Source organism: Ovis aries, chromosome 13, assembly GCF_016772045.2.
Source record: "Ovis aries strain OAR_USU_Benz2616 breed Rambouillet chromosome 13, ARS-UI_Ramb_v3.0, whole genome shotgun sequence".
NCBI classification, from domain to species: Eukaryota; Metazoa; Chordata; class Mammalia; order Artiodactyla; family Bovidae; genus Ovis; species Ovis aries.
Window position 1 is genome coordinate 24,593,996 of NC_056066.1, and position 21,165 is coordinate 24,615,160.

Sequence of the window (21,165 nt, forward strand, 5' to 3'; positions counted from 1 at the left end):
TTTATCTGCCAGTAAAGCTTACTTGTTTTCATAGTAATTTTCAGCTCCGGAAAGGTATTTGGGTTGTTTCTGGAGGGTAATAGGCCAGAAGCTGGGAAATGAGGCCAGAGGCCTGCACTGAGCTCTCAGGAACGTGGGCTGTTGGGCGTGGGAAGGTTGGCCAGGCGCCGCCTGCTAGGATCCACACGTATGTGGCAGCAGATAACCGGCAGTCTGACCTGGAATTAGGTCGGGGTCAGGAAAGTGTGCAGTTCTGTGGGAAGGAGGGTCTTGAGACCTCAGGACAGCAAGTCCCTCATCGTGGCCTAGGCCCCCAACTGGGGACAGCAGAGCTGACATCCGCCACCAGGACTTTGATCTGCTGCCGAACTGAAGCTGTGTATGGGAGGCCTTGTGTCCCTGCAGCCAAGGAGGTGGGGACAGACACAGCCAGACTCCTTCTTAAGCAGCAAAACATGGTAGCAGCTCCTTACCCCATGTGCATGCCTCAAGCTCTGCTCCTTAATAACAACACCGCTGCTTTGTTATTTTTAGAGCTTTACAGTTAGCAGTGCTTTTGTCTCATTTATCTCGTTGGTGCTTCTTGGTGACCTCGTGAGGTCAGCCAGATGGCTGTTGTCATTTTGCAGATGTGGAAAGGAGACGTCACTTCCCAGGTGGCTCAGTGGTAAAGAATCTGTCTGCCAGCACAGGAGACACGAGCTCAATCCCTGGGTCGGGAAGATTCTGCTAGAGAAGGAAATGGCAACCCACTCCAGTATTCTTGCCTGGGGAATCCCATGGACAGAGGACCTTGGAGGACTACAGTCCACGGGGTCGCAAAGAGTCAGACATGACTGAGCAACTAAGCAACAGCAACAAAGCAAGACCCAGGGCCCAATGGGCCCTGTACAAAACCCAGTGTTGGGTTAAGTAACTCCTTCAGAGGGAAGCAGTCAACAAGTGCCGAACTCTGGGGCTTCTGGCTTCGGGTTCTTCCCACCCGCACCGGGAGCCTTGGCGATGGAGGACTTGCAGCTCTGACCCAACGTGCTTAGCCTTCCTTGGGAATGACTGTGACGGGGGCTCTCTGGTGTGACCAAGGGTGTTGAGAGGCAGCCAAGTCTAAAGCTAAGCTCTGTGGTACAGGTTGAGTCTCTGTTTTATTTATGTATTTTTCTAGTTTTGAAAGGTCTTTTGATGTGGACCATTTTAAAGTCCTTATTGAATTTGTTACAGTATTGCTTCTGTCTTATGTTTCGGTTTTTTGAATGTGAGGCATATGGGATCGTAGCTTCCCCACCAGGGATTGAACCCCATACTCCATGCGTCGGAAGGTGCATTCTTAACTATTTGACTATTAGAGAAATCCCAAACTCTTTGTTTTATACTGAAGGCAGCTGAGGCCCAGGCTGATGCCTGTGTTGCGTTGCTTGGGCATCTACTGTCAGCCAGGGTGTTCTGGACCACTGAGTCTTACCCCCCAACACACACACAGTGTACACAGGACACTCCCTCCCCTTGAAATATCCCTGCCAGTAATCCTGGAAGCTTCCAGAGTGGATGGGTGTGAAAAGGCCAGCCCCGCCTCATTGTAGGTCAACAAAGACAAGACACTCAGACGCGTCCAGCAGTGGGTCTGGGTGCCAGCGCGTGGGGGGTGTGAATCAGTGCGTTTCTGAGGCAGGTTTGGGGATCCAAGAGGTCCCAGACTCTGGGTCCCTTTCCTGTGGGAGAAAAAAGAGAATTAGAATTGCATTCTCAACTGGACTTAATAGAGGACCCAGTTTTTTTACCCACCTCCCCTCCCTATTAAAATTCAGTTCTCCCACCTCTCCTCCCTATGAAAATTCTTAAAAAAAAAAAAAATTTCTTTAAGATTTTTTTCAGTTGGAGTATAGTTGATTTACAATGTTGTGTGTGTCTCAAATGTACACCAAAGTGATTCAGTTATATATATACATATATTCATTTTTTCTTAGATTCTCTTCTCAGTTACATTCTTACAGAATATTAGGAGGCTTCCCTTAAAAGATGGTAAAAAATCTGCCTGCAGTGCAGGGGACCCAGGTTCAATCCCTGGGTTGGGAAGATCTCCTGGAGGAGGGCATGGCAATCCATTCCAATATTCTTGCTAGGATAATCCCGTGGACAGAGGAGTCTGGTGGACTACAGCCCATGGGGTCGCAACAGAATAGTAAGCTATACAGTAGTAGATTCTTGTTGATTACCTATCTTTTTTAAAAATTATTTTATTTGGTTGCATTGAGTCTTAGCTGTGACACATGAGATCTAGTTCCCTGACCAGGGATCGAACCCCTGGCCCTTGTGTCGGGAGCCTGGAGTCCTGGCCACCGGACCACCAGGAAAACCCCAGTTATATATTTTATATACAGTAGTGTGTGTGTGTTCATCACAAGCTTCTGATTTATCCCCCCACCCCTCAAATTCTTGAGGTCTTAAGCACAAGAAGGCTGCTCCCAAGGCAAGGTTTAGTCAGATCACGGCCAAGGCTGGTATTAACTGGTACTTCCATCCCACCATGAAGCCTAATTCCTCTGTAGCAGCTTCCCGGACAGGCCCGTATTAAAGCGAGTGTGGGATGTATTGCAAAGCCTTTGTATAATGAGGGAGAAATGGAAACCTCCGGTTTGGAAGGTCTTTTTTTCTTGAGAATTTTTGATTGAGTTTCATGTTCCAGGGGAGGAGGGTTTTGGTGAAAATGGAAGGGAAACCCTGCCAAACAGAAATTCCATATCTGATGGAGATTTTCCTCCTTTCAAGAAGGTGTGAGAGAGAGCAGCCAAGGAGCACAAAAGCATGGGGGAGCAGGGGTGATGGATTGGAATGCTCTCGATGGAGCAAGGACCTGTGGTGGGCTGGAGAGGCTGGTGTTAAGTGTGGCTGAGCTCGCTAGCCTGCTGGGCCTAAGAACAGCCCCTGAGACACGTGTCTGAACTCCTCAGACCCAATGAGGTGGTTGATGGGCCAAGGAAGAGCCTTCAAGTCAGGCAGGCTGCAGGAAGCTCAGGCTCCCAGAGACCACCACCTCCTCCAGCCTTCTTCCATGCCTTCATCCTAGAAGGGAAATCTGAGACCTGGAGGTACCCTGGCTTCCTGGTGGTCACATTTGTGTGTGTGCATGTGTGCGTGTGTGCATGTGTGTGTGCGTGTGTAGGGGGCCAAGGAGATAGACAAGAAGTAACTAAGTATGTTAAGTCTCAAGTGTGTCCAGTGGTATTAAATGCTGTGGAGGAAAAGTCAGCAGAGTCCACAAGGGATGTCTCAAGCAGAGTCCTCTTGAGGACTCAAGCAGAGTCCTACGGTCATTGGGGTGGCCATAGGCTGTACCTGGTGGGGAAACACCCATCACCCTAGTGGAGATGACCCAGGTTAACTCTTCCCAAACACTGTGTGTCACTTGGCAGGCGTACTTCCAAGTCACTGTTTCCCTCTTTGTTATGTGGGAACGTGGAGGATCAGGAAAGGAACTCGGAGGTCTGTTCACTAGACGCCAGTCACTCTTGCAAAGAGGTGCGCGAAGCACCTTTCATTTCCATGAGAACGGACTATATCAGATCTCTCATCGATCTGTTGCATCTCATAGGCCTCCTGCTCTAGGTGGTAGAAAGGGAGGAGATTGAAAACACTAAACTGAAGAGGAATGACCAGGGTCAGTCTCATAATATTTTGGAGTCGCTGTGGCACCCATGGCTGCCCACCATGGATCATGGTGGTGCCGCTGCAGGAGGAACTGGCTGAACTGGGGCCCCTGGAGGTGGCGGGTGTGCTTGCTTCCTTCACGATCTGTGTCTTGCCGACAGCGGCAAGGTCACAGAAGTAATTGTGTGACCCTGTAAACCCACTTCTTTGAAGACTGGCACTCCATTGTATGCATACGTGTACTAAGTTTGTTTTTTAAAATCAGACTCCTTCCCAACATTTCACAGAGGTGTTCAGATACTTCTCTTAGCCACATACTGCACAGGAGTGGTGGTAATCCTAGTATTTATCAGACTTATTTTTTTGAAGATTTTTTTGATGTGGACTGTTTTTAAAGTCTTAAGGAATTTGTTACCATATTGCTTCTGTTTTATGTCTTGTTTTTTTGGCTTTGAGACATGTGGGATCTTCCCTTCCTGACCAGGCATCAAACCCACACTCCCTGCATTAGAAGGTGAAGTCATAACCACTGGGCTGTCAGGGAAGTCCCCCTCAGGCTCTTATTAAACCAGGTGCTGCCTTATTGTATGCCTGGCACTGGGGTTAGCATTTTTCATAAGTTACTTTATTTCATACAACAAACTGTAATTTATGTCTTATTACTATTTCTACTATCTTATGGATAATGAAGCTACACATGACCAAGGAAGGTGGCATTTCCAAGGTACACGGCCCAAGATAGCATCCCAAGGTCTCAGAGATATTAAGTGTTGAAACTGAGGCTCAAGCCCAGTTTTCCTGCCAAAAGTCATGTTACCAATCATTGTCCTAAATTCACTACAGAATTACTGAGGATTTTTAGTTAATTAGAAATTCTTAAGATTTCTTAAGGTTTTTATTTAATCAGAAATTTAATCAGAAATTCTTATGATTTCTGTCCTGAACTCTTTTTGTTTCATGTTGCAGCGTTTTTTAAATTTGTGTGTTTGTCCTTCAGAATCCTCAGACTTCATGCTGCATTTTAAGATTACGGTCTACCCTTGAACAGCATGGGTTTGAACTGCATGGGTCCATTTATACGTGGATTTTTTTCAATAAATATATTGCAAAACTTTTTTGAGATTTGCAGTGGTTTGAAAAAACCTTGCAGATGAACCTCATAACCTAGAAATACCAAAAAAAATTAAGTAAAGATATGTCATGAATGCATAAAATATAGGTAGCTATACATGTAACATATAAAATATGTGTTAATCAACTGTTTATGTTACCAGTAAGGCTCCCTGTCAACAATAGGTTGTATTAGTAGTTAAGTTCTGGGGAGTCAGAAGTTATACATGGACTTTCAACTACAAGGTGGGGATGGGGGAGCCTGTTATGACCCCAAATTGTTCAAAGGTCTACTGCGTTGTTATATCAGTTATAAATCTTAGCATGTCTTACGGAATCTCACAGGTCCACCTCATTTTATTCCATCTTTATTATTTTAAACACTTTTTTAAAAGGCATTATATTACAATTGGGCTTCTCAACTGGTGGCTCTTCCCTGGTGGCTCAGATGGTAACAAAAATCTGCCTATAGTGTAGGAGACCTGAGTTCAATCCCTGGGTCAGGAAGATCTGGACCAGGGAATGGCGGCCCGCTCCAGCGTTCTTGCCTGGAGACTTTCATGGATAGAGCAGACTGCGTGACTAACACTTTTCAGCTGAGTAACCTTTCTGTGTTTTGTTTTTTTTTTTTCCACTCTGAATAACGTGAAATTGCCTTCATCTTTAGGTTCCTCTGTGTCTTTAGGATAGAATTATTTCTAAGACTGTTTTCCCAACACCTGCTTTTGTTGGTTTCTTTGGTCTTGTATCACAGTGGCTACTAATTTTAAATCAACTCTCTTTCCCTTCCATCATTGGTAGTCACTACACAAGCAGTCAGCGTCTGTCTACAATGCGGGAGACCTGGGTTCGAGCCCTGGGTTGGGAAGATCCCCTGGAGAAGGAAATGGCAATCCACTCCAGTACTATTGCCTGGAAAATCCCATGGACAGAGCCTGGTAGGCTACAGTCTATGGGGTCGCAAAGAGGCGGACACGACTGAGCAACTTCACTTCACACAAGCAGTCAGCCCATTGTGGTTTTTATTTTAAAGACTGGCCAAAGTGAGTTTGTGTTAATACAAGGGACCCTGTGCGGATATACTGAGGAGGGTGAAGACTTCGCAAAGCAGTCATTGTGGAGTGTGTCTTGTTCCCTAAGTTTCGGTGTCAGCTGCTTCCTTCCATCATGCTGGCTACTGCATTACTGTACTTGCTAAGTTCAAGGCGCCCCCTTGTGGTGCAACTGATACTAATCAACATGACAAAACAAAATGGCAAGATTACAAGCGATAGAAGCAATGCCTTTAAATATAATCTTATCGCTCTTCCCAGTTTTAAGACTCTCTAATGAATACAGTATTTTTCCTCCTTTTGTTTTACTCATAACTCATACTCAATGCTAAGTCTTTTTGGAGGTAGGAAGAAATCAGAAAAGGAAGTGCAAAAAAGTGGATGCCAAATCCCAGGTGACTTTTAAAAATAATTTCTTACTTTTTAATTACAAAAGTAATATTTGTAAATTCTAGAACTGTTAGAAAGAAGAGATAAAGAATAAAAGAATCATTTATGCTCTCATAACCCACATGGGGCTTCCCTGGTGGCTCAGTGGGAAAGAATCCGCCTGCAATGCAGGAGATGTGACTTAGATCCCTAGGTCGGGAACATCCCCTGGAGAAGGAAATGGCAACCCACTGCAGTATTCCTGAATGGAAAATCCCATGGACAGAGGAGCCCGGTGGGCTGCAGTCCATGGGGCTGCAAAAGAGTCAGTCACGACTTAGTGAAAACACAACAGCACACGTGGGTTAGCGTTTCGTTGTGTATCCATTTGTTTCTAAGCATATAGATTCCAAAGAAAACCACGTGTGCCAGTCTTCTAGCATGATTATACGTGTGAACTTTATTCTGTGTTAGAGAGTCAGCTACGCATCGTCCTTAGTGATGCCTGATTTGATTGGTTCCATTGTGCTTACTTCACAATATACAAGCACAGCACCATGCGGGGCTCTCTTGTGGGTCATTATAGATTTCCGTATCATTAATTGCTCGAAATAGAATGGCTAAACCAAAGCAGTGTGCAAAATTTTAAGACATTTGACATTTATTGTTTGGTTATTTGTTTAACGAAGGCATCTTTTTGATAATACAACGTATGTTTTTAAAGTTTCAAATTCCTAGCGTTTGCATTCTTAGCCTATGCCTGGAATGATGTATCGTGTTTTATGCCTCAATCTCAGTTAATCCTCATAACAACTGTGGGACATAAATACTCTTAATGTCCCCACTTGCAGATAAGGAGAGTCAAGCTTAAGGAAATTAAATCACTGTCATGTGACTTCAAAATCAGGAAGACAGCAGTAGGCTTTCAGAACTATGATAAAAATAGCACTTTGCTTCCCTTGAGTCTTGGACTCAATGGAAACTAATACTGATAATTCTCAGTTTGTAAAATAAAGAACAAGAATGTTGGACAGTAAGAGAGGAGGAAGAGGAAATATGTGTCCGTAAATTTAGGAACATGAATAAAAATCTTAGTTGAGGCTCTCGAAGTTATAGCCTCATGTTGGAACATATGGTGGGCAACTTGGCCATTACTGTGTAATTACGGGCTCCTGTGCGTGTTCAGTCACTCAGTCATGTCCGACTCTATGGGACCTATGAGCTGCAGCCCACCAGGCTCCTCTGTCCATGGGATTTCCCAGGCAAGAATACTGGAGTGGGTAGCCGTTTCCTCTTCTAGGGGATCTTTGCGACCCGGGGATCGAACCCACATCTCCTGCGTTGGCAGGCGGACTCTTTACCGCTGAGCCACCAGGGAAGCCAGGATAGACATGTTTCACTAGACCTTTTCATTTTTTCCTGAATGCATTGTCTTAAACCCCAGTTAGTCTTCAGACTGGTTAAATTACTCCCAAGCTGTCAAAGTTGACTAAAGGAAAAGTGGTATCAGAAGAATCTCCAGTTTCTGAACAAAACCAGAAATCTTTTAGTGAGTTCAAAAAATCTGGCCATCTCCAACATCTTTTGCAGGTTTTCTCTCATTGTTGCTCAGTAGAGACCTACATTGCAGCCTTGCCTCCTTGGCCATACTCTTCTTTTTCTATTATTATATAACTCTCAACTTAGATACGGCAAAACAGAGAAAATAAATATTACTCATCACTTTGTTATAAATACTGTATTTTTTAAAAAACAGGTGAACTTTATTTATTTGACTGTGCTTGATCTTCATTGTGATGCTTCTCTAGTTGGTACCTCATAGCTTGTAGGGTCCTAGTTCCCTGACCAGGGATCAAACCCACATCCTCTGCCTTGCGAGGCAGAGTCTTAACCACTGGACCACCAGGGAAGTCCCATAAATACTATATGTTGTTCATCTTTGGTTCTGTCTGCTGCATGAAAACTGTGATCCTCTTTTCCTTCCACCCCACTTGGTCTTTCAAAGACATCCCAAGTACCATTCTGTATAACAGTGACAGCTGTGGTTTCTCTGCCATTTTCATCCTTGGATAGCTATTAGATTTATTAGGAGTCTTTGAGGAAATCAAAGTGTCCTTCTGTTTAATTTGTACAGCGTTATTATTTTTGCTACTCCAGCTGTTTCCCTGTGGCGGTGACCTGTCATTTTTTTTCCAGGTACATTTCCCTTAATCTTGATGTAACCTCGTTATATTGTTAAAATACTTGATCATCATTGTCACTGTCTGAAGTGACTCACAGACATTCAGCTTCCTTCCCACTTAGTCCTTTTATTTACTTCCTTTTTCCTTTTAGGATCAATTTTCTAGTTTATAGTCAAAATCCACAAATCAGACTTCTAAGTTCTGCACACTCGATTTGACAGGAGTAAGTGAGTGGCCTAATAAAATATACTTCGCTTTCACTGCTTTCTTACTGTTGGGCTCAAAACATTTTCCACGCAGATGGAGCCTGGCGAGAAGTGAAAAAGTTTCCCGTGAGTTTCATTTTGTAATCCCAAGAAATTTTGTGTTATGGTAGAAACTCGCGGTTCTGTGGCCTCAAGTTCTAGAGCCCTTTCTCTGTGGAAGCTGTTGCATTTTCTTTTTTTATATTTTTTTTTGGAGGAGGGGTGCCACACGGCATATGCGATCTTAGTTCCCTGACCGGGGATCGAACACACACCCCCTGTTTGGGAGCATGGACTCTTAACCATTGGACCCCCAGGGAGGTTCTCCATTGCATTTCCTGAGATGAGCTCCTGCCTCCCCAGGAGCCCTGGGTCCTTCCTGCTCTGCTTCTTCCACCTTCTACGTTTCCCTGACCTCAGTCAACAAAGGCAAGAAAGATGCAGCCAGAGTTGGATTTGCTTCAAGTGTGGAACCTTGTAACCGTTTAGGTGTTTCTCTGGCCCCCCTTCCTTCAGTTTCAGGTGGTTGTCACCCACAGCGGCCGCTTCGGTGACTTCCTTCGCCCCCTCTTGCCCAGGCTCTCTAAGCTTGTTGCTCTGCCATGTGGCAGAGAGAGGTTGCGGTCTCTGGCCCTCCCCTCCTGGCAGCCTGTCATCAGGGCGCAGGTCTCCTTCACCCGGCTCGTTCTCTCTGGTCTCTGTGCTGGGCGATGTCCCCCCAGGCCCTCTGCCTTCGGCCTGTTTTATTCCCCATCTCCTTGAGGTGGAAACTCTGATTTTCTGTGCCCTTTACCGTCTTGTCTGTCTATAGCAACTCTTCAGGTCGGTCATCCTATGTGCATCTTACGCTTTTATTTATTATGTTATTACTTGTGGTCTGCATTAGGGTCTTGCTTTCATAGTTGATGAATCAGACCCCCTACAGCAACCTTCCCCTTTCAAGCAAGAATATATTCACCTCAAAAAGGGCTTTAGGAGGTCAGTCTAGCTAACAGTTCTTCTAGTGGGGTCACTCCCCTTTTTTCTTAAAAGTTCCTTGGAGGTCTTTTCCTTTTTTTTTTTTAACCCCTAAGTGCAATCTGGGTAGAATGGTTTAGTACAGTTCTTGTCTGGAGACCTGCCTTTTGTACATTTGGTAATAGCCCTCTGAATTCAAGTGTTCTTTTTCTTGCGGAGATTTGTGTCTGGTATGTTTGAGACTAGGATCTAAATAATACAAAATAATTCAGAGATAAAAGAAATATACACATAGTATATATCTATATCTCAATCTGTGGTGGTGATATGAATCATGGATATTGTATAGTTCAATTATGATGGTATTTAGAGGCTCTGTGTATGCTGATTATCCATACAGATATATCTGTATGTGTGTGCAGTAAGTTATGAAGTGAGCTGCCAAGCCATGACATCTCATTGGCTGATTCTTTCCTTTTTTTTCTTTTCTTTTGATTTATGGAAAAACATACATGACTTAAAAACTTAGCACCTCAGCCGTTTATAAGTGTACAGTTCAGTAACATTAAGTACATTCGTGTTGTCATGCAGCCAGTCTCTAGAACTCTTCACTTGAATAAATTGAAACTCTGCATGGGACTTCCTTGGTGCTCCAGTAATTAAGACTTCACCTTCCAATGCAGGCAGCAAAGGTTCAATCCCCAGTTGGGAAGCTGAGGTCCCATATGCCCAGTGGCTAAAAAACGAAAACATAAAAACAGAAACCATATTGTAACAAATTCAATAAAAATTTTGCAAAATGGTCCACATCAAAAAAAAAAAAAGGAAGAAATTCCGCATACATTAAAAACATGTAGGGACCCCCTTCCCCAGCCCTTGGAGACCACTGTACTACTTTCTATCTGTGTGAATTGACCACGTACTTTAAATAAGTGAACTCACGGTTTTTGTCTTTTTGTGACAGCCTTATTTCACTTTGTATCATGTTCTAAAGTTAATCAGTGTTGTAGCATGTGACAGGATTCCTTTACGAGGCTGAGTGTCTTTCAGTATGTATGGACCACATTTTGTTTATCCAGTCATCTGCTGGTGGACATTTGGGTTGCTTCTACCTCCTGGCTACTCTGAAGAATGCACCATGAACATGACTGTATAGACATCTCTTTAAGACTTTGCTTTACATTCTTATTGGCCAATTTCGGATGCAAGAGTGAGTCATTCTTGCATGAGGATGATGAAGTTTTTGTTTTTTTAAGACTAAACCATTTTTCCACCATGTCTTTTAAAAAAATTAAGTAGTCCAAAAATTAGTGGATCAACAAGAATTGAAATATTTAAACACCGGTACAGTGAGCCTAGTAAATTGAAGACATCCTCCAAGGTCAGTCAGGTTCAGATGTCAGAATTTGTTCCCTGAACAATAATTCTGATCTGTTCCTGTAAGTGGAAGATCACCTGGGATCTTCTCAGGAAAAGTCCTGGTCATCCCGTGTGGCAGAGTACAGACACGGAGTCCTGGGCTCTGGTCTTGTCGAGTAGCCAGATGGCCAGTGACGAGTGCCAATCAAGATGGCAGGTTGGGGCTCACCACCAGACTGCATTCTAACCGAGGCTGGAGTTTCATTCTGACTCTGGTTACTCCCCTGCAGCCTTGAGACACCTTCAAGGACAGCAAGCCAGGGTGACATATTTTCCCCTGACCCAGGGGAGTTTAGAAGGGCCCACAGTGTGATATTTTGGGGGAAACTCATTGCCAATCAGGGCTGGCTTCCCTGCATTTCTCTGAGTCCTAAGGATGGGACTGCCGCCTTCCTGCCTTTCTTCTGGGGGAGAGGGCTTCACTGTGCTGTGCATCTTCATTGTGAACAAACAGACGATTCTTTTGGGTCAAGTCTTCTTTTTCTGTTCCTGTTTTCACTCTTTTTCTTTTCTATTTTTTTTCTCTCTCTCTTTTTTTCTCCTGATACACAGGCTTTGCAGTGCATGCTGGTCTCTCTTCAGGCAGAACTTGACATTCAAAGGTACTTGATGAAAATTGAATCATCTCAGCGAGTTAGTACCTTTTCTTCTCGTTGCACCTCGCCCCCGTTGCCTTCACTCGGCTGCGTGTGGCGTTCTAATCTGTGTCAGCCTGTCCCTTTTCCTGCCCTGGTTTCACCCTCTTGGAGCCAAACGCTTGCAGCATCCCCAAACGTGTGCATTTTTGTTTAATCGTGAGAGTGAATATTAAAGACGAACACTAATAGCATGCTTGCTTCTAAGTATTTCGTGTACTTGCCACAGATGGAGGTGTAGGGTCAGCAGCAATGCAACAGCAGTTCAGAGATCTGTTCAGCCCCTCTGAAAAGTGGGGCTCCGGCCGCATCAGCTTCCTCATGGCAGAAAACAAACCTTGCCTTCTAACAATCTTCAGAGCTCTGGGACTCTTCCTTCCCATGACTCCAAAACATCCAGTGTGGGAAACAGACCAGGTCACTGACGTATAGCTTAATATTAAAAATGGAGTCTTCCCTGGCGGTCCAGTGGCTAAGACTCTGCATTTCTAATGCGAGGGGCACAAGTTTGATCCCTGGTGGGGAACTAAGATCCTACATGCTGTGCGGTGCAGCCAATAAATAAAATAACTTTAAAAATCCCCCACAAAACTGCAGTTAAAATAGGGGCAGACATATCTCTAGCACCAAGCAGTGTTATAAATGCTTTACAAGCCTAAAACCTCCCACACCAGCCCCATGGGGTAGGTGTCCTGTGGTTCCCATTTTATAAATGAGGAAGCTGAGGCACAGAGACGTTAAGTAACTTGCCCAAGGTCACACAGCTAGTAAGTGACAGAGTCAGTGGCAATGTATTATTCATTTCCCCGTGATCCTTAGTGCCCCCTGTTTCCTAATACATCAGTTTAGAATGTTACAGCTGGAAGGAAGTGGGAGAATTTCCAGCACTTGGAAACCTGGCAAGTTGCATACCTGTGCCAACCGGTCCATTGGCACATGGCCACTCACATCCTTTGATCCCCCAAACGTGGCCTGTTTCTTTATTATCACCCAGATAAGAACTGTTTGGTATTTACTGTGAGGCCCCAAACACACCTGTGTTTAGGCAGAAGCATCCAGCAGTCTGGCTTTTATGCCTATGTGACCTCCTGTCCATTCGGTCAGGGGTCAGTGACCTGTTCACCTTCCTTTTCTTAATAATCAGTCTCTTTGATCTTTTCCAAGGTCAGGAGTTCAAATTAGAAAGTTCCTGCCCAAACAAATAGACACAGAGGAAAAGTTGGGCAGCGCATGCTGCAGAGACCCGTGGTCCTACCCTCCCATCTCAATTCCGAGGGGGTGTTTACCATTAATTTTTTTGCACGCGTTTTTAATTGTTCTCATGTGTTTCTGTAGTTCATGCAAAATGGAGACATCTTTAAGATTTCCTTGCGCACATACTGCGCACCAAACAGAAACTCAGAAAAGGAAGCGAACATGTAAGCTCGTCCCTGTGGTTTCACAGGCTGCCGTTAGTTTAGAGACCTGACATCGTGATCTGGGGTTTTCTAGTTTGGAGTCCCCCTCACTATTCTTTTTTCTTTAGAGCCTGAAATAAATGATCAATGCTGACTTTTGTTTTTTGATGCAGCAGCAAATAATGGGATATGTGAGAATTTTTTCAAGAGCTTTTAAAAAAACTTTTGGCCGCACCTCATGGCATGTGGGACCTTCGTTTCCCTACTAGGGATCAGGCCTGAACCACTTGCATCACTGGACCCCCAGGGAAATCCCAAGAGCTTTTTTTAAAAAAATAAAAAATAAAACACAAGTTGCAATGACGGTCGGGTTTTTTTTGAAGGAGGAGGGATGAGAGTTAAGGTTGGAAATTGAAGACGTTCTTCCCTCTCTTTAATGCAGACGCGACTCTCAGAGCCTCCGGGGATGTCAGAATCTCTATTTTGAAGTCGGTAATCATTTACCGACTTTAGGCAAGGTGGTCGCAGTAAGAGGTGGGCTGTATCCTCTCCTCACATAAGACCCCACAAACCATGGACTCTCCAGTAGGGAGCCAAGCCATTTCGAACCATCCTCAAGAGAATCGTACTGCATAAGGGCAGCTAAACGTTTTCCATCATTTATAGTTGACAGATTCCTGTGAATTTTCTTCCATGACTCTTCACCACAATTTTTACATCAAGCTGATACTGCTTCTTTTATAAAAGTGAGAACTAAGGTTCACAGAGCTTCCCTGTGGGGGCGCTCTGCCAGTGCACAGCAGGATTGGAGTCTCATTCGGCAAGAACAGCCTGATAACAAGAGGAAAGTCCTCTCATTCTAAATCTTGTTTTCCTTCCCTCTCCAAACCCTGATATTCTTTCCTGTAGCAGAACTAGAGGGAAATAGAATCTTTGGCCTGGGATCTCCCTAGCGGTCCAGTGGTTAGGACTCCGCCCTTTCAATGCTGGGGGTGCAGGTTCGATCCTTGGTTAGGGAACTAAGATCCCACATGCTGTGAGGTGCGGCCACAAGTCAAAAAAGAAAATGAAAAAGAATCTTTGGCCTGAAAAGCTCCTCTTCAGAATTTTCACAAGGTGTGTGTTCATTTGAAAATCATTCCAGGGAAACTGGAGGGCAGTTGGTGGTGGTGATGGGCTATGTGTGTTTAGAAACGAGAGTTTGAAAATAACAGCAGCCTCTGCTCCCAGGATGCCTGGAGAGGGTCTGGCCACAAGCCCCAGAACTTGGTGACCTCGGACACCACAGTATCCCCTCTGATCCAGTTCCCCAAGGTCCTCTTCACTGTGGGGATGGACGTCTTCAGACCTCCCAGGACAGGCTGCTAGCCGGGAAGCTTGTTCAGTTTCACAACAAGATAGTTAAGCTCTAGGGGCATCACCCCGGGGCCTGGACCCCCACATCCTCTCCAGACTGAAGTCTGGGCCATGGGGATGAGCTTAATAATGGCTTTCCTAAGGATGCCTGCTAAGGTGTATATTTAGCACACTGTGTGTTATGCTCGTATTTCACTTGAATTTGAAAGCCTGCAAGCAGGTGCCTTTCCTTTCATCACTGCAGAAACAGCAGTCCTCAGGCGGACACCTTTTATCCCGAAGCCTTTTAAGTGCATTCCAGGCTCTCTGAATTACAACGGCATCTGCCACCCTGCCCGAAGCCTCTTCCAAGGAGGACGGTAGGAGCCAGAGCCTCGGAAACTGTTGTTTATAATGCACACCGTCTTGTGTCAAAAGTGAAAAGAGAGAGAGAGAAAAACCTGATTGATTTAAGGCAGCTTGCCATAGAGAGACACCTACCTTCAGGATGATAAACTAAAAATCGAAAGGCAAAACCTCCTAAGAGGAGGAGACAAACTTACGAATGTAGCTAGCTCTGATTAGCTTGAACCTTAAATGTAGCTTTGACTTTTGTGACATACATGGTATTTTCTCTAAATGTGATATACTCCTTATAAGACAAAGTACTACTACTCCTTCACGAGACAATGTTGTTTTCCCTGTTTTAAATTCTAAAAGAAGCGTTGTTTGCTCATGCCTTCAGAAAAGGGACATCCATCAACACAACAGACAGGGTCAACAGGAGAACAGCACTATTCTTCATCCAGCCTTTTCTTTTACATCAACTCCTTCAAGAGGAAGCACACCACTAAATAATAATTGCAGGAACGTGCATCTGAAAGGGGTGGATGGGGGGCTGAGCTGATGAGATCCAGATTTGGAACTTGCTGATGGAAGGACGCTAAAAAGAGATGATGGTGAGCCAGGCCTTATCGCCTTTAAATGGGATTTACCTCTTTCTGGCTTTGAAGGGAAGTCAAAGAGTAGCTGATTCAAGGTATTATTTTAGAAGCGAGTCTGTGCTATGTTTCAGGTAGGACGTGAGGTTGGCAGTCAGCAGGTTGACAGAAATCCCGGAAGTGGCAGCAGCTGCACCTTGTCTGGGGGTCAGCCCGCTTTGTCCTCTTCTCCAGGCACAGCCAGACCTCTTAAAGGAAAAAATAAAACAATCACATCATCTACACATTATGAAGGGGTTGGAAAGTAGAAAAATATCCAAGAGATCATAGAAAATGGCTAAAATTCCTAATTTACCTGGAGTCAAATTGAAAGAGCCTTAAAATGAAGTTACTATAATGATGTCAGAGCTCTCGAGAGGAGCGTCTGTTTCCTTAAAATGTGAACGCATGATCTGCATGTTCAAAATTGAATGGACGGCTCTGGGCTCTTCTGTTTTAACTGTTGCTTTTTTGGAAGTTGGAAGTCTGTGCAGTTCTGGATTCCTGCAGAAGTTTGCATGACATGAGAATGGAAATGTGACTCCATTTCTGTGTTTTCCCCATGAAAGTGTGTCCTCATTTAGGGGCCGTCTGGGAGGATGAACCCTTTACCTGGAATCTAACTGTAGGAGCTTAACACAGGAGAAACCCAAGATGGGTGTGGGTACCTTCAGGTCACTGAAGATGTGGATCCTTCTGGATTAAATGCTCTGTGAGAGTCTTCGCTTCCAGTGATCCACTCTAAAAATAGCACGCTTACCCAGGAATTCTCTGATCTGCAAAAGCAGTATTATCCTCGTGTTGGAGACATAAAGAAGAAAGCACGTTACTCACAATAGGCTAAGTTTCTTCCAACTGAGTGACTGACACGTTCATCTTACGGGCTTCCCTGGTGGCTCAGACTTTACGGGATCTACCTGCCATGCAGGGGACCTAGGTTGCATCCCTGGGTCAGGAAGATCCCCTGGAGAAGGGAATGACAACCCACTCCAGTAGTCTTGCCTGGAGAATCCCATGGACAGAGGCTCATGGTGGGCTACAGTCCATGGGGTCTCAGAAGAGTTGGACACAACTGAAGCAACTTGGCACACATGCATTACTCATAATACTATTGTGTGAAAGAAACCAAGGCTAATATTTGGGTGTATTGCTTCCATTTCATTTTTCTTTCTATTAATTTGGCCGCGGGTCTTAGATGCAGCTTGTAGGATCTTTGATCTTTCCTGTGGCATATGCAATCTTTAGTTGTGGTATGTGAGCTCCTGTTAGTCGCAGCATGTCGGATCTAGTTCCCCGACCAGGGATTGAACCCAGGCCCTCTGCACTGGGAGTGTGGAGTCTTGGCCACCGAGCCACCAGGGAAGTCCTTTGCTTTCATTTCTTAAATTATGGAAAAGCAATTCTTTAAAACACCTTGATCATGACTGCATCATATCCCATAGTGTGGCTCCATTGTAATTTGTTAACCAGCCCTCTAAATCGTTTCTAGATTGATTTATTCTATTAAATATGTACTACATACAGATTTTTCTCCCTGACCATCTAGTACAGGAAGTATCAAATTTTTAAATTTTTGTAAATCAGATTTGATTTCAGCAGTTACCTAAGAAATGTATTCTCATCACTTGGGGTCATAAAGAAAGTCTAAGGATCGCGTCTAGTCTGATAGAACTGGATAAAGTTTCTGGGTGCCCTGGGACTCAGCAGATAGCCTCCTGGGGGTCTGTTTGCAGGCTGATTCTTGGGACTGTCTGCCCAGCTAAACCAAGGCACACACTTTCTGCCACTGTGAGCACACCACACACCCCTCCTCTACTGGGAGCTACTCCCTGTAAATGAAATCCAGATCGCCATAATTTGAAGAACATTACCACCACCAGGACCACTAACACCGGCATCCTCTTCCCGGCCCTGGAAAGTCACTTACCTGCCTCTTCCTGACCAGTTAGCGGCCTTCCTCCTCTCCCACTGGGGGAAGAGTGGGCAACCCCAGACTCATCCTCCAAATGCCTTTACCTTGAGTCCAGTCTAGAGAGGAACTCTTCGGGGTGGCCTCTGTAACACTAAGGCACTGTTCACAGCCGTTCCCCCGGGAAAGACCTTGGGACACAAAGGTTTGGCAGTTTCCCCAGGAAGTTGGGGATAGGGGGTAGATGTCCCAACATTTTTTTGTTTGTTTCTAGCTGACAACTACGAGGACAAGCTGTGCTGTGTGCTTAGTTGCTCAGTCATTTCCGACTCTGAGACCCCATGGATTGTAGCCCTTCAGACTCTTCTATCCATGGGGATTCTCCAGGCAAGAATAATGGAGTGGGTAGCCTATCCCTCCTTCAAGGGATCTTCCCAACCCAGGAATCAAACTGAGGTCTCCTGCATTGCAGGCAGATTCTTTGCCAGCTGAGTTACCAGGGAAGATAAATTGGTAGTATCTCAGAAGAGTCATTTGATGCACAAATACTGAGAGAGAGTGTGTTTGTGTCATGTGATGCTTCTCTGTTTTTGTTTAAGACTCGCCTTTTAAGACGCGTTTCTTTTCGGCTGCGCTGGTGGCTGCACACGGGCTTTCTTTAGCTGCATCGAGCCGGGGCTGCTGTCTGGCTGCAGTGTGCGGCCTTCCCATTGCAGTGGCCTCTGTTGTTGCGTGGGCTCTGTGCTCATGGGCTTCAGTCACTGCAACGCATAGGCTCCACAGCTGTGGCTCACAGGTTCTAGAACAGGCTCAGTAGTTGTGATGCCCAGGCTTAGTTGTCCCAAGGCATATGGGATCTTCGAGACCTGCGATCGAACCCATTTCTCCTGCCCTGGCAGGTGGATTCTTAACCACTGGACCACCAAGGCAGTCCCTGTGTCTGCACAGAGATGTCCTTGTCAAGCGTTTCTTGGCATCTGCAGAAGGGGCTTTGCTTGGCGAGAGCGGGTTGGTGGAGGGGCCCTGCCTGGCTCACTCAGCTTGCCTGTGGCTGACTCTCAATGGGGAGGAAGGGGTGGTGACTACTTAGCCTCATGGCCTTTTCATCTTTCTCATCTGATAATGAAGTAATACCCACAGTGAAGGGAAAATGGGGAAACAAAAGACACAGTTGTACTTTGCTCAACTGCTGAATCGTCTGATTTTACTCCAGACCAAACATCTTTCTGTTTTCACAGGTGAAAATCATGAAAAATGTCTGGGTACCCTTTTGGTAGAAAGAGGGAGGAAAGGCTTGAAATATTACCCTTGAAGAAACAGGGTATAAATTGAGTTTATCAAGGATAATTCATCAAAAATAAATCCTAGAGGAAAATGTATTCCCTTTGTCCAAGCTGGGGAAGAGAAATACTGATTTTCAGGGCTAAACTTAAGTCGGTCCTTATGAGGATTTCAGATATGCGCATTTAAAAGTTGGTATTAGAATGGGAGGTGTGTGTGCATACATGTCCTGCTCGTTATAAGGCCCAGAAGTTCCTGGTTACCCCGGAAGTGACAGATGTCCACAGATTCACTCCCAGGAAGCACCCAAATACACACTAAACAACCGTGTGTATTTATATTACCAGTGGGGCCCTTTAATGCTTGCACCCAAGTTTTCTATTAAAAAACAAAAGCTGATTTCTTCTCCTCTAAGTCGTTAGCTCCAAGCCCATCCAAATTAAACAACTACATAATTGTTACAAAACTAAGTACAGCTCTCTCTTAATACACTTCTCACATCAATCTGTTATGTTCTAGAACCAGGGATGTCTTCAGTGTGTTCCCCAGACTGGCCATCAGCATAAGAAAGGCCCTGAGGAGATGTTTGCTCGGGTCTCATTTTTCTGGCCATCAGCCACAGAAGCTGAGCGAAGTGGTAAAGAGCCTTGGGGAGACCGGGGCCCGCTGCTCCAAAAGCGCCCACCCTAGGGTGTGAATCTTGGGGTGCGCCTGAGAATGGCAGGTCCTCTGTGGCTGCGGCCCGCCACCGGCTGGGTTTATGTAAGGACGGAAGCCCGTGTGCCGTCTTGGAGCTCTTGGTCTTCACATCCTCAGACCCAAACCCAGCAGAAGCCTTAGATTTCAGAAACCAGAGGGACAGAGGAGGGGGCAAAAGAACTGCACTGTGGCTCTAGAAAGGACTCTCTGAGCAGATTTTGAAGCTTAAACCTTCCGTGGGGCAATTTGTCAATTCTTCTGACGTTAGTGGAGCTGGAAGGAGGGGTGGTAAAGAAAGCTAAAGTCCAGGGAATCAGTCAATATTTGTGAATTTCAAATATCTTGCTCCTTGCATCTTTCATAAGAGTGTATGACACCTAGAAAATTCTCTTGGGTTGACATCACATTTTTGGCTGGAATTTTGAGTTGAAATCATCACACTTGGGAAGTGCATGGGGGATTTTCCATCTTAGTCGCAGCATGCTAACTCTCGGTTGCGGCAGGTGGGATCTAGTTCCCTGACCAAGGATTGAACCCAGGCCCCCTGCATTGGGAGCACAGAGTCTTAGCCACTGGGCCACTCTGGAAAGCCTTTTTTGAAAAAGGAAAGATTAGAATGGATGAGTGGGGTTCAGGTGGCCTTGTTACGCAGGCCACCCCTTCCTGCACGACCCCAAATGACTTCCGGTTTGAGGTAGTTTGGGGTCGCCTGATGGTTTAGGGAAACCTATGGAAGAGTGAGGTGAGTTGCTGTCATGTGTGCCCATGAAGTGCTGAGTGAAATCTAGCCTTCCAGACCCTCGAGTCCTGCCCAGGTTGCTCAGAAAGCATCTCCACCATCCTCTGCCTCCCGAAGCTTCCCAGTTAGGGGCAGCATTCTTCAGAGGCTCAGGGCAGGGGCCCCCAATGCCATGCTGTAGATGATGCATGTCTGAGAAAAGGCTTCTCCTGAGCCAAGACAAGAACAGTTACACCCAACAGAAAGACTGTGTTCTTAACCAATCTGAACTGTGTAAGTATCTTCCCACCCATTTTTTTGGGTATTAAAATATCTTTCCAAGATGACCAGTACAAGTTCCATGCATGAAGCAGGGTACTCAAAGCCAGTGCTCTGGGACTAGCCAGAGGGGTGGGATGGGGAGGGAGGTGGGAGGGGGCTCAGAATGCATGTCAATGTATGGCAAAACCCACCATAATATTGTTAAGTAATTAACCTCCAATTAAAATAAATTAATAAAATTTTAAAAATCTTTCCTTTCTCCGGCCATATTGCTGTCATACAGAGAGAAAGCATGAGTGGGTGACTTCACCCAGACCATCCTCTAGCCTCCTCCTCTTCTCACCCCATCTGGATTTTATTCATTTAATGTCATGGTTATATCCCCTACACCTCACTCTGCCCTGCACTATAACAGTGATGCACCTCGTAGCACTTTTTGTCCAGTTGTTACACGTATTTTATTCTTGGCCCCCAAATGTCCCTTATATGCATTATGAGCTCAACAATCACGTACAGCCCTTTTAACCCCTGGAGCCTCGCAGTGTGCTGAGTACTGAGTCCCTGTTTCAAATGCTTTTTGACTTTTTTTTTGTTTTAATATGTCATATCACAGAGTGCCTGACACCAGTGTCAGCAATTTTCATTGTCTTTTTTCTGCCCTAAATGATGTCTCAGCAGCGAGCTGGCATCCGCAGGGAGAGCGCGGTGTGAGGAGATTGCTAATATGCGGTGATAGTTTGCAACGATAAAGTGAATGACATAAAAACGAGAACAGGAGTTTGCATTTGGAACTGAATGGCTATGGATAGGAAGTTTCAAAAAAAAAGATTGAGCCCTCGTATCTTTATTTTTATACGTACGCCCGCCAAGATGACCCTGAACAAGAAATCGAAATTTTATTTTGATTTTCTTCAAGGATTATTGCCTTTTGCAATGGAAAATGACAACTCAT

At 45.1% G+C, this 21,165-nt stretch overlaps 1 protein-coding gene across 25 annotated transcripts in view; it reads left to right on the top strand.

Moving 5' to 3' along the window:
- Nucleotides 1–21,165, top strand: part of KIAA1217 (KIAA1217 ortholog) — an 815,860-nt gene that overhangs the window by 623,185 nt on the left and 171,510 nt on the right. For 2 of the 25 annotated variants that reach the window (XM_060397341.1, XM_060397344.1), the window contains exon 3: nt 11,530–11,610. The exons of the other annotated variants lie outside the window; for them this stretch is intronic. In XM_060397341.1, the coding sequence (XP_060253324.1) occupies nt 11,530–11,610 (81 nt within the window). The remainder of the gene's footprint in view (nt 1–11,529; nt 11,611–21,165) is intronic. 25 annotated transcript variants of the gene reach the window in all.